Source organism: Lithobates pipiens, unplaced genomic scaffold, assembly GCF_037356315.1.
Source record: "Lithobates pipiens isolate NorthernLeopardFrog02 unplaced genomic scaffold, aLitPip1_a1.2 Scaffold_18, whole genome shotgun sequence".
Lineage (NCBI taxonomy): Eukaryota > Metazoa > Chordata > Amphibia > Anura > Ranidae > Lithobates > Lithobates pipiens.
Window position 1 is genome coordinate 376,337,861 of NW_027507758.1, and position 23,125 is coordinate 376,360,985.

Below are 23,125 nucleotides of genomic sequence, written 5' to 3' on the forward strand. Positions count from 1 at the left end.
GAGAAGCAGCAGAATTTATTTTGGGGTGTAATTTGACTTCTGCCCATAGCATGTGTGAGCAATATATCATTTAGTGACAACTTTGTGCAAAAAAAAAAAAAAGTTTGTAATATTCCCGCAACTTTTGGCAAAATATAAAATATTCCATGGACTCAACATGCCTCTCAGTAAATAGCTTGGGGTGTCTACTTTCCAAAATGGGGTCATTTGGGGGGGTTTTGTGCTATTTTGGCATTTTATGGCCTTCGAAACTGTGATAGGTAGTGAGGAGTTAAATCAAAAATTTGCACCCTTAGAAATCCTGAAGGTGGTGATTGGTTTTCGGGGTGCCGTGCGCGACTAGACTCCCAAAAAGTCCCACACATGTGGTATCCCCGTACTCAGGAGAAGCAGCAGAATGTATTTTGGGGTGTCATTTCACATATGCCCATAGCATGTGTGAGCAATATATCATTTAGTGACAACTTGGTGCAAAAAAAAAAAGTTTGTAATATTCCCGCAACTTGTGGCAAAATATAAAATATTCCATTGACTCAACATGCCTCTCAGTAAATAGCTTGGGGTGTCTACTTTCCAAAATGGGGTCATTTTGGGGGGTTTTGTGCTATTTTGGCATTTTATGGCCTTCGAAACTGTGATAGGTAGTGAGGAGTTAAATCAAAAATTTGCACCCTTAGAAATCCTGAAGGTGGTGATTGGTTTTCGGGGTGCCGTGCACGACTAGACTCCCAAAAAGTCCCACACATGTGGTATCCCCATACTCGGGAGAAGTAGCGGAATATATTTTGGGGTGCAATTCCACATATAACCATGGCATGTGTGAGCAATATATCATTTAGTGACAACTTTTTGTAAAAAAAATATTTTTTTTTTGTCATTATTCAATCCCTTAGGACAAAAAAAATAAATATTCAATGGGCTCAACATACCCATCAGCAATTTCCTTGGGGTGTCTACTTTCCAAAATGGGGTCATTTGGGGGGGATTTGTACTGCCCTGCCATTTTAGCACCTCAAGAAATGAGATCGGCAGTCATAAATTAAAAGCTGTGTAAATTCCAGAAAATGTACTCTAGTTTGTAGACGCTATAACTTTTGCGCAAACCAAAAAATATACGCTTATTGACATTTTTTTTACTAAAGACATGTGGCTGAATAAATTTTGCCCTCAATGTATGACTAAAATTTAGTTTATTCGATTTTTCTTATAACAAAAAGAAGAAAATATCTTTTTTTTTTCAAAATTTTCGCTCTTTTTCCATTTATATCGCAAAAAAAAAAAAATCGCAGAGGCAATCAAATACCATCAAAAGAAAGCTCTATTTGTGGGAAGAAAAGGACGCAAATTTCGTTTGGGTGCAATATTGCATGACCGCGCAATTACCAGTTAAAGCAGCGCAGTGCGAAATTGCAAAAAGACCTCTGGTCCTTAAGGTGTTTATTGGTCCGGAGCTGAAGTGGTTAAATACAAATGAGATCCTCCATAAACGAGTGTTCAATCCACCACCATATGTCTGAATTCACATCTTACCAGAAATTCATGACCCCCCACTACAGAGGGTCATAATGACCCTATAGGTGTGTAATCGTCTCCCACTCCAAAGGAATCCTTATTGTTCACCTTGCACCACCGTTTTCATATGTAGATGACTGGATACATTTTCATGGGATACCTCTCATATATTTGGAAGGCTCAAGATATGCACCATGAAAGAGAGATAAAGCTCCAATAGTGTAAAACCCTTTATTTAAAAAACTTAAAGATATAAAATAACACAATAAAAATGGAACTTCAGAGCCTTAAGTCCGTTGCACCAGCCGGACGCACACGGACAAACCCCTCCTGCCTGGACACCGAACACGAGGTGACGTTAGCGTGTCGCTCAGCCCTACGCCTTTCACAACAAAATTGCATCATCCAGGGGCACGAGCGGCACGCCATATCGCCTCCTTTTATAATGCCACTACCCCTCCAAGCCTCGCTCTGGGCGTGCAGTTATTCCCGCCAAAACCAGGCCTCGTTTTCATTAGTGAACAAAAACATAGGACCTTCCCTTCACTAGTGACTTCCCCCCGTTCACTCCTCTATCCAATCCGGATAGTTAGCCAATGTAAACTTCCGTATTGACCAAGCCTCATTCCCATCTAATACAGGAAATGTTCAATCACCTGGTGGGGTCCGATGGAACGCAACGCCCTTTGCCCTACTTCCGATTCGTCATATCCGGTCCACGACACTTCCGCTGTCAGCAATAGTGCCTTGGAGGGCCAGCACATCATCCAAAGCTCCGGTCTATTCCATCCGGTCCTTGACAGCTTCCATTTTATTAGCTACACTGTAACGGACCAAAGGTATGCGGCGCACCCCATTGACTTCCGGTCCCCCGCGCGGAACTACGTGCACTGTCATCTTAACCAGGCCCCGTTCTCATCCACAGATGCACCTCCCCAATGCACCCAATCAACATACAAATATACCCCTGGTCACATCCCACAGGGGGCAGCCCAGAATAAATGAACAGAGGTAAATTAAAATAGAACTAAATCAACCATAAAAGGAGTCAATAACAGTATCCCAACCCTCTAAAATCAAACGACACATTACCCAAATGCATGCATAATTAGCATATACATAATAAAATCCCTTGAAGTATGAGAGTGAAACCAAAACTAAACTGGAAAACCATAATATACCCACTAAAAGGATGGATCAAAACAACATTTCTACCTTACGCACTTTAATTGATTGGATCACGCTCAAAACATATACTCCTTCCTATTTATTGATCATTAATCGTACACTATCTCAAATAAGAGAAAGATGACTAGTTATTAATAGTCACCTTCAATCACCCGTGACCTTAGATTGATATAGATTGATATTATCAGGTTATTTCTCACACACAGCATATGCATACAACAAATTACACCCCAAAATACATTCTGCTACTCTTCCCGAGTATGGCGATACCACATGTGTGAGACTTACACAGCCTGGCCACATACAGAGCACCAACATTGATGTTGTACCTATTACACTTTTGAAGGCCCTGGAGTACCAGGACAATGGAATTTCCATAAACGTATAATCTGTGAGGCATAATGAGTCTTTTGAACGGTTAATTTTTTTCCAGAAGTTTTTGGAATATGTGGAAAAAAATTAAAACGCATTTTTTTTTTTTTTACACAAAATTGTCAATTTCTAAGATATTTCTAACACATAGCATGTATATAGCAAAAATTACAACCCAAAACACATTCTGCTACTCCCCCCCCCCCCCCCCCCCGAGTATGGCGATACCACGTGTGTAGGACTTTTACACAGCCTGGCCGAACGTTGAAGTAGTACGTTCAGGCGTTCTAGGATAATAAATGACGCATCTCATTTCATTCCTACCTATCACACTTTTGAAGGTCCTGGACCACCAGGACAGTGAAATTACCCACAAAATGACCCCATTTTTGGAAAGCAAACACCCCAACGTATATTCTATGAGACATGGGCTGCAAATAGGTACTCGGGTACTGTGATGGGCTGGAGATAGGTACTCGGGTACTCGGATGGCCTGGTGACAGGTACTCGGGTACTCTGATGGTCTGGTGACAGGTACTCGGGTACTCTGATGGCTTGGTGACTGGTATTTGAGTACTCTGAAGGGCGGTGACAGGTACTCAAATGGACTGTGACAGGTACTCAGATGAACTGTGACAGGTACTCAGATGAACTGTGACAGGTACTCAGATGAACTGTGACAGGTACTCAGATGAACTGTGACGGGTACTCAGATGAACTGTGACGGGTACTCAGATGAACTGTGACGGGTACTCTGATGAACTGTGACGGGTACTCTGATGAACTGTGACGGGTACTCTGATGAACTGTGACGGGTACTCTGATGAACTGTGACGGGTACTCTGATGAACTGTGACGGGTACGCAGATGGACTGGGACAGGTACTCAGATGTGCTGTGACAGGTACCCGGGTACTCTGATGGACCGGGACAGGTACTCGGGTACTCTGATGGGCCGTGACAGGTACTCGAGTATTCTGATGGGCTGGAGATAGGTACTCGGATACTCTGATGGCCTGGTGACAGGTACTCGGGTACTCTGATGGCCTGGTGACAGGTACTCGGGTACTCTGATGGCCTGGTGACAGGTACTCGAGTACTCTGATGGCCTGGTGACAGGTATTCGGGTACTCTGATGGGCTGTGACAGGTACTCTGATGGACTGTGATTGACAGGTACTATGAGGGGTGGTGACGGGTCCTCTTTATTGGGGGGGCAATCAGTGTGATTGGTGTACACTAGTCGGTAACGAGATGTTACCGCAATCTCCTCCTCACACACCAATCGGTGTGTGAGGAGGAGAACCCAGGAACATCTCGTTACCGCGGTTTGTTTACATTTTAGTGATCGGCTGTGAAAGGATCACAGCCGATCATGTGGGTAAACAGCTGGCCAATGGCTGTTTACCAGCGATCGCGCGCATGCGCCGTGCACAGTCGGGGTGTGACCATCTGTGATCCGCCGTGACTTCATCACGGCCGATCACATGGTAAACAGCCATAACCAATGGCTGTTCACCCCTTTGGGTGGCGAGCGGTATCGCCGTGACACGCCGCCACCGAAGAAACAGGGATGCGTGCGCACGATCGCGCGCATTCCCTGTTTAAACGGGAGCCCGTCATATGACGACCTCCCGCCACAATAGGTGCGCCGCCTGGCCGTCATTTGACTGCCGGCGGTCAGCAACCAGTTAAGCACTATCTGTGGTTTACCCGGTAGGATAGTACCAAGAATTGGGTCACTCATTAGTAGATTCCAATGCTTTTGTATTAGGTGCTTAATACTACGATGTTGCACCGAAAAGGTGGTAATAAATGGAACTGTATTTTGTGTCTCTCTATCCTCCAATTTTCTGTCACCCAAGAGCTCCACCCTATCCTTTTCCCGGGCGCTCTGAAGTGCCTTAGACAGAAAGTCCCTACTGTATCCCTTCTCCAAAAACCTTTTTGCAAGAACAGCTGACTGTTCCTCAAAGGTCTCCACTTCAGTACAGTTCCTTCTTAAACGTGTAAACTGTCCCTGTGGTACCGCCCTCAACCAAGGTTCATAGTGGCAGCTGTCTAGGGGGATATACGAATTACAATCAGTTGTTTTGAAAAAGGTAGAAGTTACAAAACGATCATTTTCCACTTTGATATTCAATCTAAAAAGCCAATCTCTTTTTGACTGGCCTCAAGCTGATGCATCGGCCCAATCAGTAAAGATGTCAGAAAGGTCGTCGGCCCTGGTGAACTCAGCCAGACGTGCTGTCTGGCTAAAAACTTGGTCTGGTGACACAGCTTCCAAGATAAATTATTCGGCCTACCTTTTTCGGGTGATCTTTTAGGTCTGGGACTTAAAACGGTCATGGACAGGACAGCTGACAAGAAAAAAGCTTTCCCTTACACAAATAAACAACCTATCAAGATGAATTTTTTTGTGCTGTTTAACAACCCCACAAAAATTAATACCAGAAGAACCGCTGGGTCTCCCAAAGGGGTAAAGGAAGAGATGGAGTTCTTTTCAGATCCCCCTCAGACCAGCCCCCTAAGAAAGAAAAAATGACAATCCTCTCCCAGTGGGGGGAAGATTGTCTGCCTTTCACCTACAGTGGGACAAAACAAATACAAGCCTGTACGTGAAAAAACTTCATCTTCCAGGGATACAGTCTCAGAGACCCCTGAGCAGATTTTATATCACAGCTCTTCCAAAGGACCAAGAAAAAGCTTCTGCAATGATGAACCTGCTGCAGGATGATTCAACAGGAAGTGATTATCAGGGCCCTAAAGCATCAGGAAGGCCAGGGTTTCTATTCCCACATCTTTTTGGTGAAAGTATCGGTTGATTCTGAACTTAAGAATCCTGAACAGATCGATCCGTTATAAACATTTCCAGATGGATGCGATCTATTCAATAACAAAATTACTGACTCCAGACTGTTTAATGGCATCCCTAGATGTAAGGGAAGCCTCTCTATACGTCCCGATAGCTCAGGCTTTGCAGAGCTTTCTCTGTCTGGCTCTCAACCTGGGGACTTCAGTTTGGCATCTCCAATTCAGAGCTCTGCCGTTGGGACTTTCATCCTCCCCAAGATCTTTACAAAGATAATGGCGGAAGCCCTGGAACAGCTGAAGCTAAGCGGGATTTCGGTCATCACTTATCTGGACGACCTGTTGTTTTTTTGCAGACTCCGAAGAACAGGTCTTGGCAAATCTTCAGGTGTCTCAGGCTCATCTCAAGAACTTAGGGTGGCTCCTGAATCTAAAAAAAATCTAATCTAGAACCATTGCAGGAGATGAAGGTCCTGGGCTATACGATAAATCCGTGCTTCAAAATGTTTTTCTGCCACAAGAGGAGATTGAAAAGATTCAATCTGCAGTGAGATAGATTCAAACCAATCTCTGCTTCAGTCCGATCAGCCATGGCAATTTTAGGACTTCTCACGGTGTTGATCCCAGCCATACAGTGGGCCAGACTACATTCCAGACCTCTCCAGATGAATATCTTACAAAAATGGTCGCACCAGGAGTCATTAAAGAAACAGAACAGGCTCAACTCAAACGTAAAACGGGCGCTGTGGTGGTGGAGCAATTCAACCAACCTGGCAAGAGGTCTCTCCTGGGTTATTCCCCTAGACAAGCATCTAACAGACATAAGTTCTTGGGGTTGTGGAGCCCACCTGGAAGGCCAAACCACTTAGGGGGCCTAGTCCAAAGCAGAAGCCCGAAAATCCTCAAATTTGCAGGAACTGAAGGCCATTTTTCTTGGTCTCCTAGCCCTTCAACAAGCAGTAAAGGCACAACATGTACAGGTTCTCTTTGACAATACAACTGCAGTAGCTTATGTATTGAAACAAGGAGGGACAAGGAGCAGAGGAATCCTGGAGCTAGCCAGTCAGTTACTTACCTGGGCAGAAGGTGCATAAAGTGTAGCGCTAAATTAAATTACTGACCTAGCCAAACTAATGCCATAAATCATAGGTAAATGATATAGGTAAGTAATAACAAATTTTGTGACAAACTGTGAATCACACCTATTTAACAAGTGAGAAAAAAGTAATACGTTGCACCAAACGTTGCATATAAATGATGCAATATAAAGGAGTGAAAAATATTAATCAAAAACTAGTGAAAAGTCCATAGAAAGTGTAATAAAGTCCTCAGTGATAGTAAGAGCCTTGTAGATCTTTAGACCACCAAAAGACAAAGACCGAGCTTGCGACCACCCGTGTAACAGTACCACCACCGATAAAGATGAAGGCTTACCAGATGGTTCAGACTCAAAAGAACATACGTTCTGTGAGTCAACAAAGCTTTTTAGTGTCAACTGACAGCTGGGATGTGACCTGTAGAAATCGTGTCCTGAAACTTATGGACAGTCCGTCTCCATGCAGAGGTGGTTAATATCAATTTGCAATCAATGGATAGGAGAAATAGAAAAAGGGCCACATAGTGTAATTCCATATAGCTGATGAAGTTTATTAAAAGTAATACACTTACATTTTAAGTAGTGATTTCAAGCGCTTCTAAAAACAATGGCGGCAGTGGAGTCCTCCCTACCTTGATTTGTTAGACCCTTCTTCTTTTTCCTCCTCTGTATTCTCCTCCCTCCTCTGCACCCTCGCTTGGGTCCAGACCTCGCTTTTTTGCGAGCGGGTCCTTGTGCAAACCCTGGTTCCCATAAGTGCCTGGATTACGTTGATTATACATATACGGGGATGGTCCATGATTGTTTCCCGTGAGTTCAAAGGCACGTGTGTTCCTAAGTGGGGAAAACCTATTATGGGTGAAAATCGGAGGTGCATTGTAATACTGAGAATCCGTGTAATAGGGGTAGGAACGTCCTCCATATCTCACTGGGGAGGAATAGTACAATTAATTATTGTAGTTACGATTGGGATAGGTCCCAGAATTATGGGGATTACCCTTAGACTGGCCCCTTCCCCCCTTTTTTCCCTGATGGTTACCCCTACCTCTAGTGAAATTGTTCAGAGTGTGGGGAGTGTAGAGACTGTAGTGACGTACCCTCTGTTGTGAAGATTGGGAATCATTTCTACCTATTTCTTTCCTTCCCTGAACTGCTCCGCTATAGGTGGGTGGGGGTTTATGAATGATTCCTGGTGTCGAAGAAGAACTAGAGGGAGCCCATCCATGGCATTACCAGCTGTGCTACGCTTTCCCCCCCCCTTCCCCCTGATGCTGCTGGTCCTAAGGAAATTCATGGAGGAAAATACCAAGCTGATCCTGGGCACTCCCTTCTGGCCAAAGAGACCCTGGTTCGCGACATTCTTAACCTGATGGCAAAACCTCCATGGAAGTTGCCGCCCAGAAAGGAACTGCTAGCACAGGGATCCGTGAACCATCCGGAAGCAGACCAGTTACGTCTAACTGCTTGGTTTCTGACGAAGACTTCCTAAAAGCCAAGGGACTGTCTGATAAATTAGTAAAGACCCTACTCTCCAGGAAGGAGGTAATGCTGGCCATATACCTGAAGGTTTGGAAGAAGTTAAATTCCTGGTGCATGTCTAAAGGCCTCCAGGTCAAATATTTTGTGTAAGTCTTAGAATTTCTCCATGACGGAATGGAGACGGGGCTGGCAGCCAGTACCCTGAAAACCCAGGTGGTGGCTCTATCAGTTTTTTTCGAGAAGACTCTATCCAGAGAGGTCTTCTTCATTTCAAGATTTTTTTTAGAGCACTTGCACGGAATAGGCCGGTAGCCCTTAAAGTTTTTACCAGTTGGGATTTTTCGGTTTTACAGGGTCTCACGGGAACTCCGTTTCAACCCCACAGGAAGAATCCTTAAAAAACGTAGTTCTTAAAACTATTTTTCTGGTAGCCATCACGTTGGCAAGAAGAGTCAGCAAGCTTCAGGTCCTGGCAGTCAAAGAACCCTTTCTAAAAGTTTTTTTTTTGAACCGAGTAATCCTTCAAACAGATCCAGCCTTTCCACCTAAGGTTTTTTTCAATTTTTCACCGTTCACAGGAAATAGTCCTATCCACTTTTTCCTCAGCTCCTGCCAATCCAGGAGAATAAATTTTCCACACACTGGATGTGAGGAGATGCCTGCTACACGTTTTAACAGTCACCAAAGAGTTTAGAAAATCAAATGCTTTCTTCATGATATTTTCAGGTTCACATGAAGGGGGAAAAGCTTCCAAAAGCACTCTGGGCAGGTGGCTTAAATGGGCAGTCTCGGAGGCCTACAAAGCTAAGGGAGAAATGCCCCCTCAGGTATTGCTGCTCATTCTATGAGATAAACGGCATTCTTTTTTTTAATAAGCTCTGATGTCACTGTGTATTGTCAGAACTTTTATTCAAGGTGTATCAGACCCCCCCAACTAGGTTCCCTCTGTGCTGCAGATACCAGCTTTTGAACTCATTAGGGCTATCCCCTTAGATGACTTCTCCTGCAAAGTAGACTTTTTGGTTGCTATCACATCTGTCAGATGTTTCTTTGATTTGATGGCTCTCTTGTAAGGAGCAATTTCTCATTCTTCCACCCAAGACCATCCTTTCAACCTAAGGTGGTATCAGTCTTCCACCTCAATGTAGACTTAGACCTTCCATCGTCATGCCCTTCTCCAAAGCATCCATAGGAAATTGCTCTTTATTGCCTGGATGTAGTCAAAGCTATCATAGTCTACCTCAAAGAAACTGCTTTTATCAGGGGGAAGGACTCTCCATCCTCAAGAACTCGCAAAGGGACTTCCTGCATCTATTGCTCAATGGATAAGACAACTGATCATTAAAGCTTACACTCTAACCCACAAATATCTTCCTGCGCTTTTTTCATGCCCACTTCACTAGGTTAGTGAGTGTTTCAAGGGAATTCCAGCAGCAGGCCTCTGTAGGCCACCTTTGTAAGGCCAACACCTGGTCCTCTGTTCATACTGTTTAAAAGTTGACATCCAAACCTCTGTGAATGCATCTTCCCAATGAAAGGTTCTTGCAGCTCTGAAGTTTGTGTGTTTATTGTTGTTGCTGGGCCTGTTGACCTAGCTCTGTCTAGTTGTTGCCCATCCTCCTCATTAATTGTTTGGGGGAGACATCCCAAAAGCTTTACCAGTGTTTAATCACCTAAAAGGTACAAGCTCATAACCCAGGGTTTATTAATACTCAACCTGTGTCCTGTACTGTACTCCAAGATATGGAATTTACAGGTAAGTCAAAATTTCTGTCTTTCGTTAATAAAAAATACATTATAGGAAAAAAGCTAAATGTATTATAATGAAAAAGGTATTATATTGCAGTTGAGTAGGCGTGCAATGCTTTGTATTGCCAGTAGGAGGAGATCTTTCACGTATTCTTTTATCTTTTCCAACATGACATACTTTATCTCTTTTGTTTATCAGATGACACATTGTTTATAAAATGGCTCAGGTTTGGGTCAATTAAACCAGCATTATCAAGGTCTGGCTAACTGGAACTTAGAGAGCTCTCTTTCCTAGGCTCTACTTTGTATTTAATTTCATAATAATTATTGTGTAGTAAAAGTTTTATATTAATGTATTGTTTCTTGCATGATAGTGTCCTCTACATTCTCCGAGAAGACCATTTTAAAGTGCTAGTAAACACTTGCCCATTCAAGTGACACCAAGTGTATTTTTTTTATTATCCCTCAAAATATTAACCATCAACCAAGACCTATAATGTTGTGTCACCAATTTGAGCCTACACAGAAGTATTCACACTGCACAAATTCCAGTAAAGTCTCAATCTCTGAAATTCAGAAAATGGGGCACAGTCACTCTTAAGTATGTCTTATGTCTGTACCCTAGTTGGTGATGCGTGTGACAAATGAATGTTCTTGTCAAAGGCAAACATTAATTTGATGCAAAGATGTGCCAGAATTCGGTAGATTTAACCACTTCCGGACCACCCACCGTAGTTATACGTCGGTATTTTGAAGGAGGATATCGTTGTTATGGCAAACAGCTAGATGCCATAACCCCGCTATCCACTTCTTCAGTGAGAGCTCCGGTTTGAGATAAAAGTGGTCTCTGCGGTGAATTCACCGCAAGATCACTTTTATCAGTGGCAGGAGAGGGGCCACCCCCTCCCGCCGCGATCCGGTGCCCTCCGCCGCTTACCAGAGCCGTCTGCAGCGGAGGAGGCGATCAGATCTTTCCTGTGGCCTAACATGGAGATGAGTGAGGGGAAGCTGGCCCATCTCCATATCCTTGCAGGATGGAAGTGACGTCAAAACCTTTTTTATTTTATTGCATTTTAGTGTAAATATGAAATCTGAGGTCTTTTTGACCCCAGATCTCATATTTAAGAGGTCCTGTCGTGCTTTTTTTTTTCTATTACAGTGGATGTTTATATTCCTTGTAATAGGAATAAAAGTGACACAATTTAAATTTTTTTTTAAAACGGTGTAAAATAAAAGGTAAAATAAATAATAGTAAAATAAAAAAATGTAAACGCTCCCCATCCCGATGAGCTTGTGTGCAGAAGCGAACGCATACATGCAGAATAACCGTATATGAAAATGGTGTTCAAACCATACATGTGAAGTATCGCCATGATCGGTAGAGCGAGAGTAATAATTCTAGGCCTAGACCTCCTCTGTAACTTAAAACATGCAACCTGTACAATTTTTTCGACGTCGCCTATGGAGATTTTTAAGGGCAAATGTTTGTCGCCATTCCACAAGCAGGCGCAATTTTGAAGCATAACATCAATTTACTCAGTGTAACATTATCAATATAAAAAAAAATTGGCTAACTGTTGTCTTATTTTTTTATTCAATAAAAGTGTATTTTTTCCAAAAAAAAGTGCACTTGTAAGACTGCAGCGCAAATACGGTGTGACAAAGATTGTAACGATCGCCATTTTATTCTCTAGGGTGTTAGAATTTTTTTTTTTAATGTTTGGGAGTTCGAAGTAATTTTCTAGCAAAAAAAATGTTTTTAACTTTTAAACAACAAATCTCGGAAAGAGGCGCTCGGTCTTTAAGTGGTTAAACGATTAAACACTTTAAAGAGCAATAATTCAGTGGTGATCACACTGCACATTACCTCTCAATATCCCTCGTTACTGGAAACAGTCCAACTCTGGGCAAGAGTTAAAACGCTTGAATACACACATACATACTTCACAGACAAAACCCCAATATAAACATTTCCGTATGGCAATATACATGGCTACTTGCAGTCCAAATGCATGTTAGAGGTGTTATCACATACACGCTAAAAAAAAAATCAATATTCTTCATAAAGTTTCAGAAAGGAGCAATCTGCAAAAATTGTCGGCTCCACATTCACTCTGTGGGCCTCTTACTGCAGTAGTACACAGGTCTCTGCTTTCACATTCGGTAGGAAAACCTTACAGCCAGACAGAATAGAGTTCCCAGTCCAAGCTTTGATTTCAGTAATGTGGATAAGGTAACTGCAAATTGCCCTACCATGTACAGTTTTTGAATTTCTCCAATGTATCTACTCTGATGTCTGGTACACAAACTGAGGAGGTTGCTATACTAACGATGCAATTTTAGTACAGTGATCTCCCTGCTGAGCTACTGTGTTCTGACAGGGGGACTGGTCAGGGGACTGGTCAGCGCTCGCAGCTAATGATCGGCTGTTTATCGGCAGACGGACAGGCTGCTGTACACATGGGCCGAATGGCGAGTGTTGGGCAGTTTTTCTTGAATTGGCTGATATTCGGGCCATGTGTACCAGGCATTGCACCCCCCCCCCCCCTCCATCTGCTGCTGCAGCCAGCTTTTTTCGTCTCTCCTGTCTTTTGTTGCTCTTGGGTTCTTTGGCAGCACTGCGCCTTGGGTTTCTATATTGCATGCTCAGCCCCTTACTAGTTTGGACACTGTCAGCTGTGCAGCCAACAGCATCCTAGCAATCGATTACTTTTACAAATATGGTCCTGTCATATTTGGGTAATGTTAGCCAGTATACTGCCCCATTGTTTACTTTCTGCTTTTAGCCGGGAACTATCTCAGCCAGCAGCTGAATGGGGCCAGGTACGAGTCATCTGTTACCTGGTGACAAACAGCAACTTAGCAGTCACAAGACTTGTGCAGGAAGCTGTCAGATTATATAACATTTTTGCTTTTAAGTTTAATACTGCTATAATTACAGCCAGTGTGCTTGCATATTAACTTGGTTTTTCAATATTTCCCAGCAACAGAGTTTTAAAGTGGCAATAGTGAGAACCACATGAATCTTGCACACGTGTTGGTACTGGTGCTGAAACTGGCACACAGTTTTCATTATTTAGGCACAGCCCATAAGCAATCATACCACTAGAAAAATGTCATCCATTGCTTTATTGAAGTACCCTCCCCCCCCCCCCCCCCCCCCAACGTACACTACTTTTATGAATTGTATCTTTTTGTATCAACAAATGAGCTTCACTTGTAAGCCAGTAACCCAATAATCAGACTTTCACCAGGGCCAAAGCCATGCCTTGTTTTTACTTATTACCTCCTCTGTGTGTATTCCTTCAAAGCAACTGGGGTTGAAATTCTCTGTGGTCAATCAGATTTTCAGACCGTTTACAGGAGATATGTGTAACTCTTGAAAGAACTAGCGGAATGCTCAGACTCACAACTAGATGGGGAGCCATCGATGAGAAAAGAGCAACAGACATGTCCTTGAGAAAGTTGTTGGCATTATGGAACCCACCATAATTCTTGCCAGATGGCAATAGCAATATGGGGTGTTTAAAATGCTCTTTACCCTTATACATTAAAAAGAGAAGAATTGGGTACTGTTGATCAGTGTTACACTCTAATAACTCAGAAAGCATTGTTGGCTTTTATTAGCCAATTTATGGTCACTCTAAATGGCAAGGCCTACCAACAACCGTTTTCTGATCTGGCATAATGAGAGCAATTTTGCAGTAGTTAAGCATTTACAGCGACATATGCTCTCACAACACTGTATATAGCAGCTGCGCTGCCTAAGGTGATCTGATAACAGAAAGCGATGCTCCCAATTTCGAGCTTCACTTGCAATAATTAGGCCATTTCTTACCTCTTAGAGGATGTTAATTTATCACACAGAGGCACTCATTTTAGAACTTGGTTGGAAAGTCCTGCCTTGGGGAAAACTTGGCCCTTCACTTTCCATGTACAAGAGCAAAAGAGTAAGGTTAAAAAAGCAAAAAAAATAAACAAATAATAGTAAGAAAATCAACACAAGTTCCGCACAGCGTACAAACTGCAGAGGTAGGAGTATGAACTGTGGGAAGCTCCCTTACCTTGGTAGGCATTGGCGAAGGATCCTTTACCTTGGCAGGCTCTAGAAGCTTGGGTAAATATATTTGTGCCAGTGGAACCTCTCCTAAAAAAAAACAAAAAAAAAAAAAAGGCTCCACTCCCCTGGCCTCACTGCCTTTTGGCTCTGCTAGCTTACATCGTTCCCAAAACAATGCAAATAACATCAGGCAGGACCCCACTCTCTGCCACCTTATTATTTGCTTCTTAGGAGGACTGCTGCTTCTTCTCTGCCTTTGATATACCACTGGTCACAAGTGAAGACATTGGTATGTTTTTTATATGCGAACTAATAGTCAATAGAAGCCGATCGAATGGCCATGCTGGAAATCCGGCTTTTAGCCAATGACTGCAGCATTGATCAGTGTATTCTGATAGGGGGGAAGAGAGCAGTCTAGCTCAGTGAGAGATCCTTGCGTCGCCCATCGTTTGTGTGTCTGTCGTTTTTTTGGGGGGGGCGTTTTTAACCCGCTGGTTGAACAAAAACTGAATGTGTGTTCCCTGCTTTGAAGTGGTATTACAGCTGAACTCCAGCTTTTTGTCACTTTAACTATTTGACCTCCAGATTTTTTTACCCCCTTCATGAACCAACCATTTTTTGTTATTTAGCACTGCACTAATTTTACTGGCAATTGTGCGGTCATGCAGCACTGTATGCAAATTAAATTTTTATCATTTTTCCACACAAATAGAGCTTTCTCAATGAATGCTAGTTATTCTCTGATTGGACAAGGTGGAGAGGCAGGGTGCTGACATCACAATCTTGCATGTCATCCAATTGGAGAACACCTTGCATTCACTCAGAAAAATGCAAGGCGTTCTGTGAATGTTTCCTGAATGAGCAGCCCCCGTGTTCACTATGCATCAAGGCAGCCTCCTGGCATGGGTAGTGGAGATCACTGTAGTAGCAATGCTTAACACAATGATTTCCAGCTTCTCATTGATCGCTCAGGTTCGGCACATGCATGCGTAATTACATTGGTCCAAACTGGGCCAATGTACCTATGCAAAAAATGGTCATACCTAAACGTCAGCATTAAATATTTAGTGCCCTGAAATGGCTTTAAAGATACTGATAACAAAAACAAAAAATAGGTTTGTTAGTATTTTTATACGAAGATGTTTCATTTCCAAATCTTAAGGTATTTTGTGCAGCCATGTAGTTCAATTAAAAAACAATATTTCAAACAGTGTCTGGCATGCATCTCTCTATATTCCAGGAGGTACAGTGTGCGAGTTGAGGACATCATGCTGAGAAACATCCCCTTTGTGACACTGAACACTAAATATCGAGAGCTGCAGGAGCTTCTTACAGACTGCCGAATGAAGAGCCTGGCGCTGGTGGAGACAGCAGGTAAAATTAATTGATATTGTCCTAAATGAAGGGTCATAAGTCATCATTGCTCATTTTCTTCTTAATTACATCATGTACAATTACAGAAACGTCTGTCTTCCAGTTCCAAAGCTAATTCCCAAGAAAAACATTTATTTTTATTTTTGTCATTCAGACTGAGTCCCAGCAATCACCACAGTCTCTTGCAGTTACCTCAGATTATTCTACCTTGCATCTGGAAGATCAGCCTGCTGTTTCTGGCCTAGCATCTTTTAGGGCTCTGAAAGCTACAAAGACCTTTCAACTACACCCACTATTTGACACATTTCCCCTATGTGGAATGGAAGCACCCTTGAATGTTCCTGGGTCCTTCCCAATTGTGTGTCTGAACCTTTTCCCTTTGTGAGGAAATGTTAATCAGTGGTCTACAAAGTTATCGAAGTTTACAGGAATGCCAACAGACTGATTTAAGGTGTTCTCACCTTTTCAGGATGCCACTGAAAATCAGCTCAGATCTCTCCCTAAATTCCAGTTTGAGTTGACTTGTCTTGCCTTCGGTCCTCTATTAGGGATGATTTTAAGCTGTCAAACCTTGTCAGATTAGGTGCATTCCCTCAAAAAAAATTCCTCCACTGCCAGAGTAGATCCTTTTTTTTCTTGGAGCTGATGGAACAGATATCTGGAGCCTTGTGCTTCAGTGATGGCTTGTTTATAAGCATCTAAACTTGTGTATTGCGTAGGACTGATGTCTGTTCCTAAGCTCAGTGCACTTGTGTGGTTGAAACCCTGATTCTGCATCCAAAGAGTATCTGACTTAATCTTCCTCTCTTCAGATCTGCTGTTGACACTGTTTTAGCAGTGAAATAGGTGGTCAGTGTGCTCCTGCCACAATGCAGGAGTTTTATGGGGTGGTCAGAGGAATCCCACCCTTCTTTTTGCCTACTTCAGCAGAGGGTACTTGGAAGTTTTTAAAGCTTGGCTTCCATTCAGCTCATAGGTCTTAAAACCAAAGGTCAGCTATTCCCTCCAAAAAACCTTTCTGTATTTTGTATAGTAGGAGGACTGATTGTGCATCCAGGTGGGTAGTTTTGTCTTTCCAGCCTTTGGGTGCAGAATATACATCTTTTATTCCCTTACTATTTTTCCTGTGTTACTGCAATAGACAATGTAAATTTCTCTCCCCCATGCCCTTGGACCTTTTGCCAATGTCAAAATCAGAATTGGGTTTTGAAATCTTTCCCCATTTGGATACTCACTCCCTTTTTCAGAACAGTCTTCCACAGCCTGTGGATTCTGTTAAATCTCTTGTGGCTCCCCTCCTTTCTAGTTGGAGTTTCTGACTTACAAGGTCATGCAGGACCATTTCTAGCTGTCCCTTTCCTAAGCAACGAGATTCCCCCTTTTTGTTTTTGAGAAGCACGTGCTGCTTCTCAGAGCATTGGTCCTTATATGCACTCTTTTGCCATCTCCTGGCATCCCCATTGTGGGATGCTCACATGACCTTCTTTCGAGAGAGTTAGCCTTTTGGACTCTTGCACTCAATATGCTTCTGAAGGGGCTAACATCTGCAACAATAGACTGGATAGGGTCTCGCAGGTTTCCATTGTTGGTGGCTACCTACTACCAGTGGGTAAGGCTGTTGAGCTGAAACCCTTGCTAAAACGGCTATACCCTATGTGCCTTTGAGCACTTTATCAGCACTCGGGGAGCTCATGTGGTTTCCTTTATCCAGGGTGTCTAGGGCTGTGAGGGAACCTCCTTTCGGCGTGGTCTATCCTTCTATCATTGGCTCTGTGTCCCTCATAGCCCCCCTCTCTATTGCTATGGGGCTGGGCTCTGTGCAAGACATCCATATGGTCTTTATGGACCAGGATATGTCTGGGCTCACCCATCAGACTCTTTAGGTGAATAGAGTGGTATTTTCCCCCTGCCCTGGGAGACCCCATCTGCTGGGGTATCCCCTTATGCCCAGGGCTTTAGTCTGGCTTCCCAATACAGATGGGAACCTCTTTGATGGGGGGTCCCACCTCAAGTCCTAAATTTACTCACTTGGACAATTGTTGCAAGGCCTTTACCTCCAAGAAGCTTTGGGAGACTTCCCTGCAACAGGATAAGTGGCCTGATCATTATACTCGACAACACGAGTAGTACCGCTCTTGATAGCACTGCCTTCCTTTAAAAGCAATGCATTGATATGTGGTCTGGGCCTTAGCCTGTGGTCTCCACACAGAATGGAGAGGTTTCCACATCTGGGTGCTGCTCATCTCCTGCATGACAGGTAGAAAACATTGCTGGGGGGCCTGGCATCCCCCTAAATTGGCAGCATGCGGAACACACTGGGTTCCCATTGAAGCCCCTATTTGTGATACAGTACATCCAGTGGATTTCATGGGACCCACCCACCCAGAGATGGGTCCTCCTGTGGAAAATCCACAGCCTCTTGAGGAAGTTTTTCTAGATGCCTGACTTTTGAGGCTAATTTCCTCTTCTTCATTCCACAATTATGGATGCTTTGCTGGACTGGGATAGATCAGGAGGTTCCTAGACCCATGTTCTGTGCTCAAAGTTAGATGGATTCCTATGTCAGGCTCCAAAGATGCCTGATAAACTGGTAATTTATTGTTTTTCATCCTCTTTCTCTTCTGATGCCTCTTTCATCAATATGTGGTTGCAATATAGCATTCAACTCTGCCTACCCTGTGTAAGGGTTCCTCCTGTGCACCCTACTTCCATTCAGACAAGCTGATTTTGTAACATTGTACCCTTGTGTTCAGTCTCAGGGCTCATTTAGCAGTCCATATGGGCTATTGCACTGTGATTACCCTATCATTCTTTGGATATCTAGTTAGTGACATGTTTCTGAGCCAAGGTAACCTTCTCATCATGGAATTTTTCTATCCTGAGGTTTGGGTGTATGAGCCTTGGCTTGGTGACCTCTGGGGATCTTTTTTTTTTTCAACCAAATCATATTGCAGGTCTGTTTTTAATCTTATAAGGTAATGTGGTTCCACGTGATTAGAAGGATTTAATGGTTTACAGCCTCCCTCTGGTTCAGACTCACTGTTTTCTTAGATGGCATCTTTCACCTCTGAAGGTTTTTTTCCGGCTGACCCCGCCCACACCACAGGAGAATGCAATTGTCTCAGCAATAGGGATTTCCCTGTCAGCACTGTCTGTGTTTATAGGAGGATCATGCAAATGTCTTTTGCAGGAAGAAAAATTTGCACCATCTTTGGCCTGCCAGCTACAAGTTCAAGCACCCTTCTGATAAAAATGATAGCCACAAGAAAGCCAAGAGAAATTAATGGGCTGAAATGGTAGCTTCTGAAGGACTGTAAACACCAGGTTGAGGTCCCATGGAGCCTAGGTAGAAGGTACAGGTGATGAAATGTAAGCCGCCCTGTACACAAAGGCCCTGACAAAGAAATGAGGAGCTTGCGGTCTCTCAAAGAGCAGTACAAAGGCAGAAATCTGACCTTTAACCCCCCTGACGGTATTCCCGAGTCTGGCTCGGGGTGGAATTTTTATACCAAGAGTGGTAACCCCCGAGCCAGACTCGGGGACTGCATCGCTGGATCCAAGAGGAGGTTTACTTACCTTCTCGCTCGGATCCAGCGTTTTCTCCCCGCTGTACGAGCGAGCCGTGTCTCGCTCGATCTATCACGGAGCCGATCTCCGTTCCCTGCGAGCGTTGCGACGCACGAGAACGGAGATCGGCGCCAAATTCAAAAAGTGAAACACACAGTATACATACAGTATAATGTAATCTTACAGATTACATTGCTGTATGTAAATATTTCACATCCCCTTTGTCCCTAGTGGTCTGTCCAGTGCTCTGCATGCAGTTTTATATAATAAAAACTGTTCTTTCTGCCTGGAAACTGGAGATTGTCCATAGCAACCAAAACTGTCCCTTTACATCAAAAATGGTTTTAGACCAGCTAGAAAACAGCGATAATAAATTGTAATCACTCGCAGAATTGAGGGATAGCGATTTGTGGGGAGATCCTTCATCAAATACTGAAAAGTAATGGCAGTGATAATTCTGCAACTGAGCAAATTTCTGTGTTTTTGATTTGATTACATTATTGAATAATTTTTATTATTGTTATATTATTGGTACAATTATTTATAGTTATTTATTATATTATAATTTATGATTTCATTTTTCAAACTTTATCATGCCCGGGATGTCTGCTAGACTCTGGTTTGGACAGATTTAAGAGAGTTATTTCTAAGAATTACAGGACTACAATATAAAACGCCAAATTTTCATGCAAAATAATGGTACCGCTTTTAGCACCTAAAATCCGAAATAATCGTACTGCCAGGGAGGTTAATAGGCCTTTAGGGACCAAGACATCTAATTCTGACTGAAGGGTTAAAATCTGTGCCACTGAGTATTTCTTAGCATAAATCTTCCCTATATTGCAACAAAGTATGCCTTTTGTGTGTGACAGTAAAGCCTACTGTGTGAAGGCTTTCTGGCCTTCAGCAAGTTGGGAAACTGAGTCCAAAGGACCCACATCTCTCAGGATTTGGGCTTAAACTACCAAGCCTTCAATGGCAGCGACCATTTTTTTTTTTTTTGGCTTGCCAGTGACCATTCTCCTATAGGTGGCATATAACCCAGTTAGTTATTATGGCTGCTCTGTGTCCTGTGATGTACGATAAAGAAACATTTAATTAGAACAACATTTTAGGGCATAACCTGGATAACTAAAGGGCCCTCCCACTGCAAAGGATTGGATTTTGTGTAAACATCATGTACTACAATCAAACGTATTCTAAAAACCTGTTATGCTGTAGAGGATTTGTCTGTGAGGGTCAAATTTTGCATCTGGAATAAGGGTTTAATGGATTATGAGGATTTATACAAAGAGAAGGAGTTGAGAGAAATTAGGGGAAGCAGAAAGATTAGGAACAGGAATCGCTCCAACATGGCCATGAGGTGGTGCTGCTTAGGTCATCCCCTGCCCAGGAGGTGAAGTCCAATGAGTAGCGGAACATGGACCATGAAGTCCAAGTGAGAGAGAACTGGTTGTCTTTATTAGATTCCTCAGCTAACAGATGGTCAAGGTCTCTAATGCGGTCCACTTCAATAGCCCATTCCCCCAGGGAAGGTACGGTCCTCCATTTCCAATAACGTGGACTCGCTATTCTGGCCGCAGCCAAAAAGTGACTCAATACAGCTTTTTTAATGGACTTGAATGTGCCCGGGAGCATGGATAAGAGCGCTATCTAAGGTGTAGGAGAAAGAGAGGTTGCCATCAGTTTGCAGTATAATAGGAAGATCTGTTGCCAAAATTTCTGTATGGGAGGGCAGTCCCACCAAATGTGGAGCATGGTACCCCTGGAGCTTAGACACCACCAACAGGTAGCCAGCCTTGTCGAGTTGAAATTATGTATAGTCGAAGGGCATGTGTACCATCTCGTCACCAGTTTGAACCCCTTTTCTTGAGTTTTAGTGGCTATAGAGAGTTTGTGCGTCAAAGTATTTTTGCCAGTCAATGGGGGAGACAAAGTGTTGTAAATCTTTCTCCCAAGCCCTCATGTAGGATGGGAGATCAGGGTAAGCAGCATTCAGTAAGAGGGAATAAAGCTGAGATACCACGTGCGTTGGAGGATCGGCTTGGAGGAGCATATCCACGAATCCTGTCGGTTCAGCTAGAATATCTGATACAGATGGGAAGGTTCGGCTATAGGAAGTTAATTTTTGTTTCTGGAGCCACTGCATAGGGTATCGAGAAAGCGATTCGGTAGGGGTATCTGGCTTTAGAGTGGGGTCTGCTTGGAGAACCTGGGAAAGCCTCCTATGGTCTTCTTTTCGCAAAGGTCCAAAGCTGGTCACATGCATAGCTGGTGGGAAGGCCGGACTCCTGATTAGGGGAGTCCTAGGCCCCGAAGGACATGTTCCCGCTAGAGATCAAGCAATCCCAGATTTGGATCGTTTGATGAGTAAGGTCACAGAGGGTATGAGCCCCTACGGTTTGCAGGTATGAGCCATGGAAGAGCTGAGAGTTCAATGGGGTTCATATGGCTTTCCAAGTGAACCCAGAGCTTAGGTGTATGGTTATGGAACCAGTTAAGTATGCGAGTAAGTATTGCTGCCGTATGGCACAACGAAGCATCTGGGGCTCCAGCTCCTCATCTAGTTTTTGGAAGAGCTAACGTTTCATATCGAATTCTAGGACGGGCCATATTCCAAATAAATTTAGAAAACTGCTGCTGCAATTTCCGGAAATAGGAGTTAGGTATGTATATAGGAATTGTCTGGAATAGGTACGAAAACTGGGGAAGAACATCCATTTTCAAGGTGTTCGCCCCACCGAGCCAGGAGAGCAATTTGAACGTAGACAGATTGGCTTGGGTTCTAAGGCGTAAGGGGGTAAAATTCTTGGAAATTAGTTGGGATGCATCCTCGGTATTTGAATACCAAGGTATCGGATGGAGGTGGACCCCTTTTTAAAGAAAAAGGCAGTTGAGAGTCTGTAGGTCCGACTTTGGCAGAGATATTGAGAATTTCCGATTTACTGTAGTTCCTTTTAAAATTACTGACTCCCCCAAATCTCTGGAACTACTGCAACACTGAGGGCAGAGATGAGTGTGGATGTGTCACAAATAAGAGCAGGTCATCTGCAAATAGAGAAAGTTTAGTATGGGTGGGCCCGACTGTTATTCCGTGCACAGAGGGATTGTTTCAAAGAGCAATAGCTAAATGTTCCATGGTAAGAACATATAGGAGGGGAGACAGAAGGCACCCTTGTCGTGTCCCATTATAGATAGAGAATGCCGGTGACAGATAGCCGTTCAGTCTAATCCTAGCAGATGGAGAGGCGTTGAGGGACATTATCCTTGCGATCATGTGGGCTCCCAATCCTATTTATTGTAAAGACAACCGAAGGAATTGCCAATCCACTCGGTCGAATGCTTTCTCTGCATTGACTGTTAAGAGGCATAAAGGAATAGCGTGGGTTTGGGCATAGTCGGTTAAAAGAAGGGTTTATAGGGTGTCATCCTTTTCTTCCTGGCCACTCACAAATCCCACCAAACTGGGCAACAACAGTTGTATTCTGTTAGCGAAGAGGCCTATAGTTTGCACCTAAAGTTGGGTCGTTCTCTGGTTTTGGGATAAGGGATATATGAGCCTTAAATGTTTGTGGAGGGAACAGGAACTGAGCCCTCTGACACAGACTTGAATACTTTAGTGAGGAAGGGAATAAGAAGGGGAACAAATAGTTTATAAAACTTAGGCGTAAAGCTGTCTGGCCATGGGGCTCTTGCCAGTTGGTGTACCAGCAATGGCTCTGCAAACTTCATCTGCTGTAATAGGTGTTTCAAGTTAGATAACAGCTTCCTCATCCAAAGTGGGGAGTGCAGTTTCCATGCTATAAGAGAACTTGTCCTCCTCCGAAGTAGAGGGGGAACCTGACTAATGGGCTGCAGGTATGTTGTACAGGGATTGGTAAAAATCCCTGAATGTCTGCGCTATCTCAGAAGGTGAGAA

General features: G+C 43.4%; 1 protein-coding gene across 2 annotated transcripts in view; it reads left to right on the forward strand.

Moving 5' to 3' along the window:
• The window catches only part of CLCN2 (chloride voltage-gated channel 2), a 521,510-nt gene that overhangs the window by 405,302 nt on the left and 93,083 nt on the right, over window positions 1-23,125 (forward strand). For both annotated transcript variants that reach the window (XM_077487744.1, XM_077487745.1), the window contains exon 16: window positions 15,506-15,639. In XM_077487744.1, the coding sequence (XP_077343870.1) occupies window positions 15,506-15,639 (134 nt within the window). The remainder of the gene's footprint in view (window positions 1-15,505; window positions 15,640-23,125) is intronic.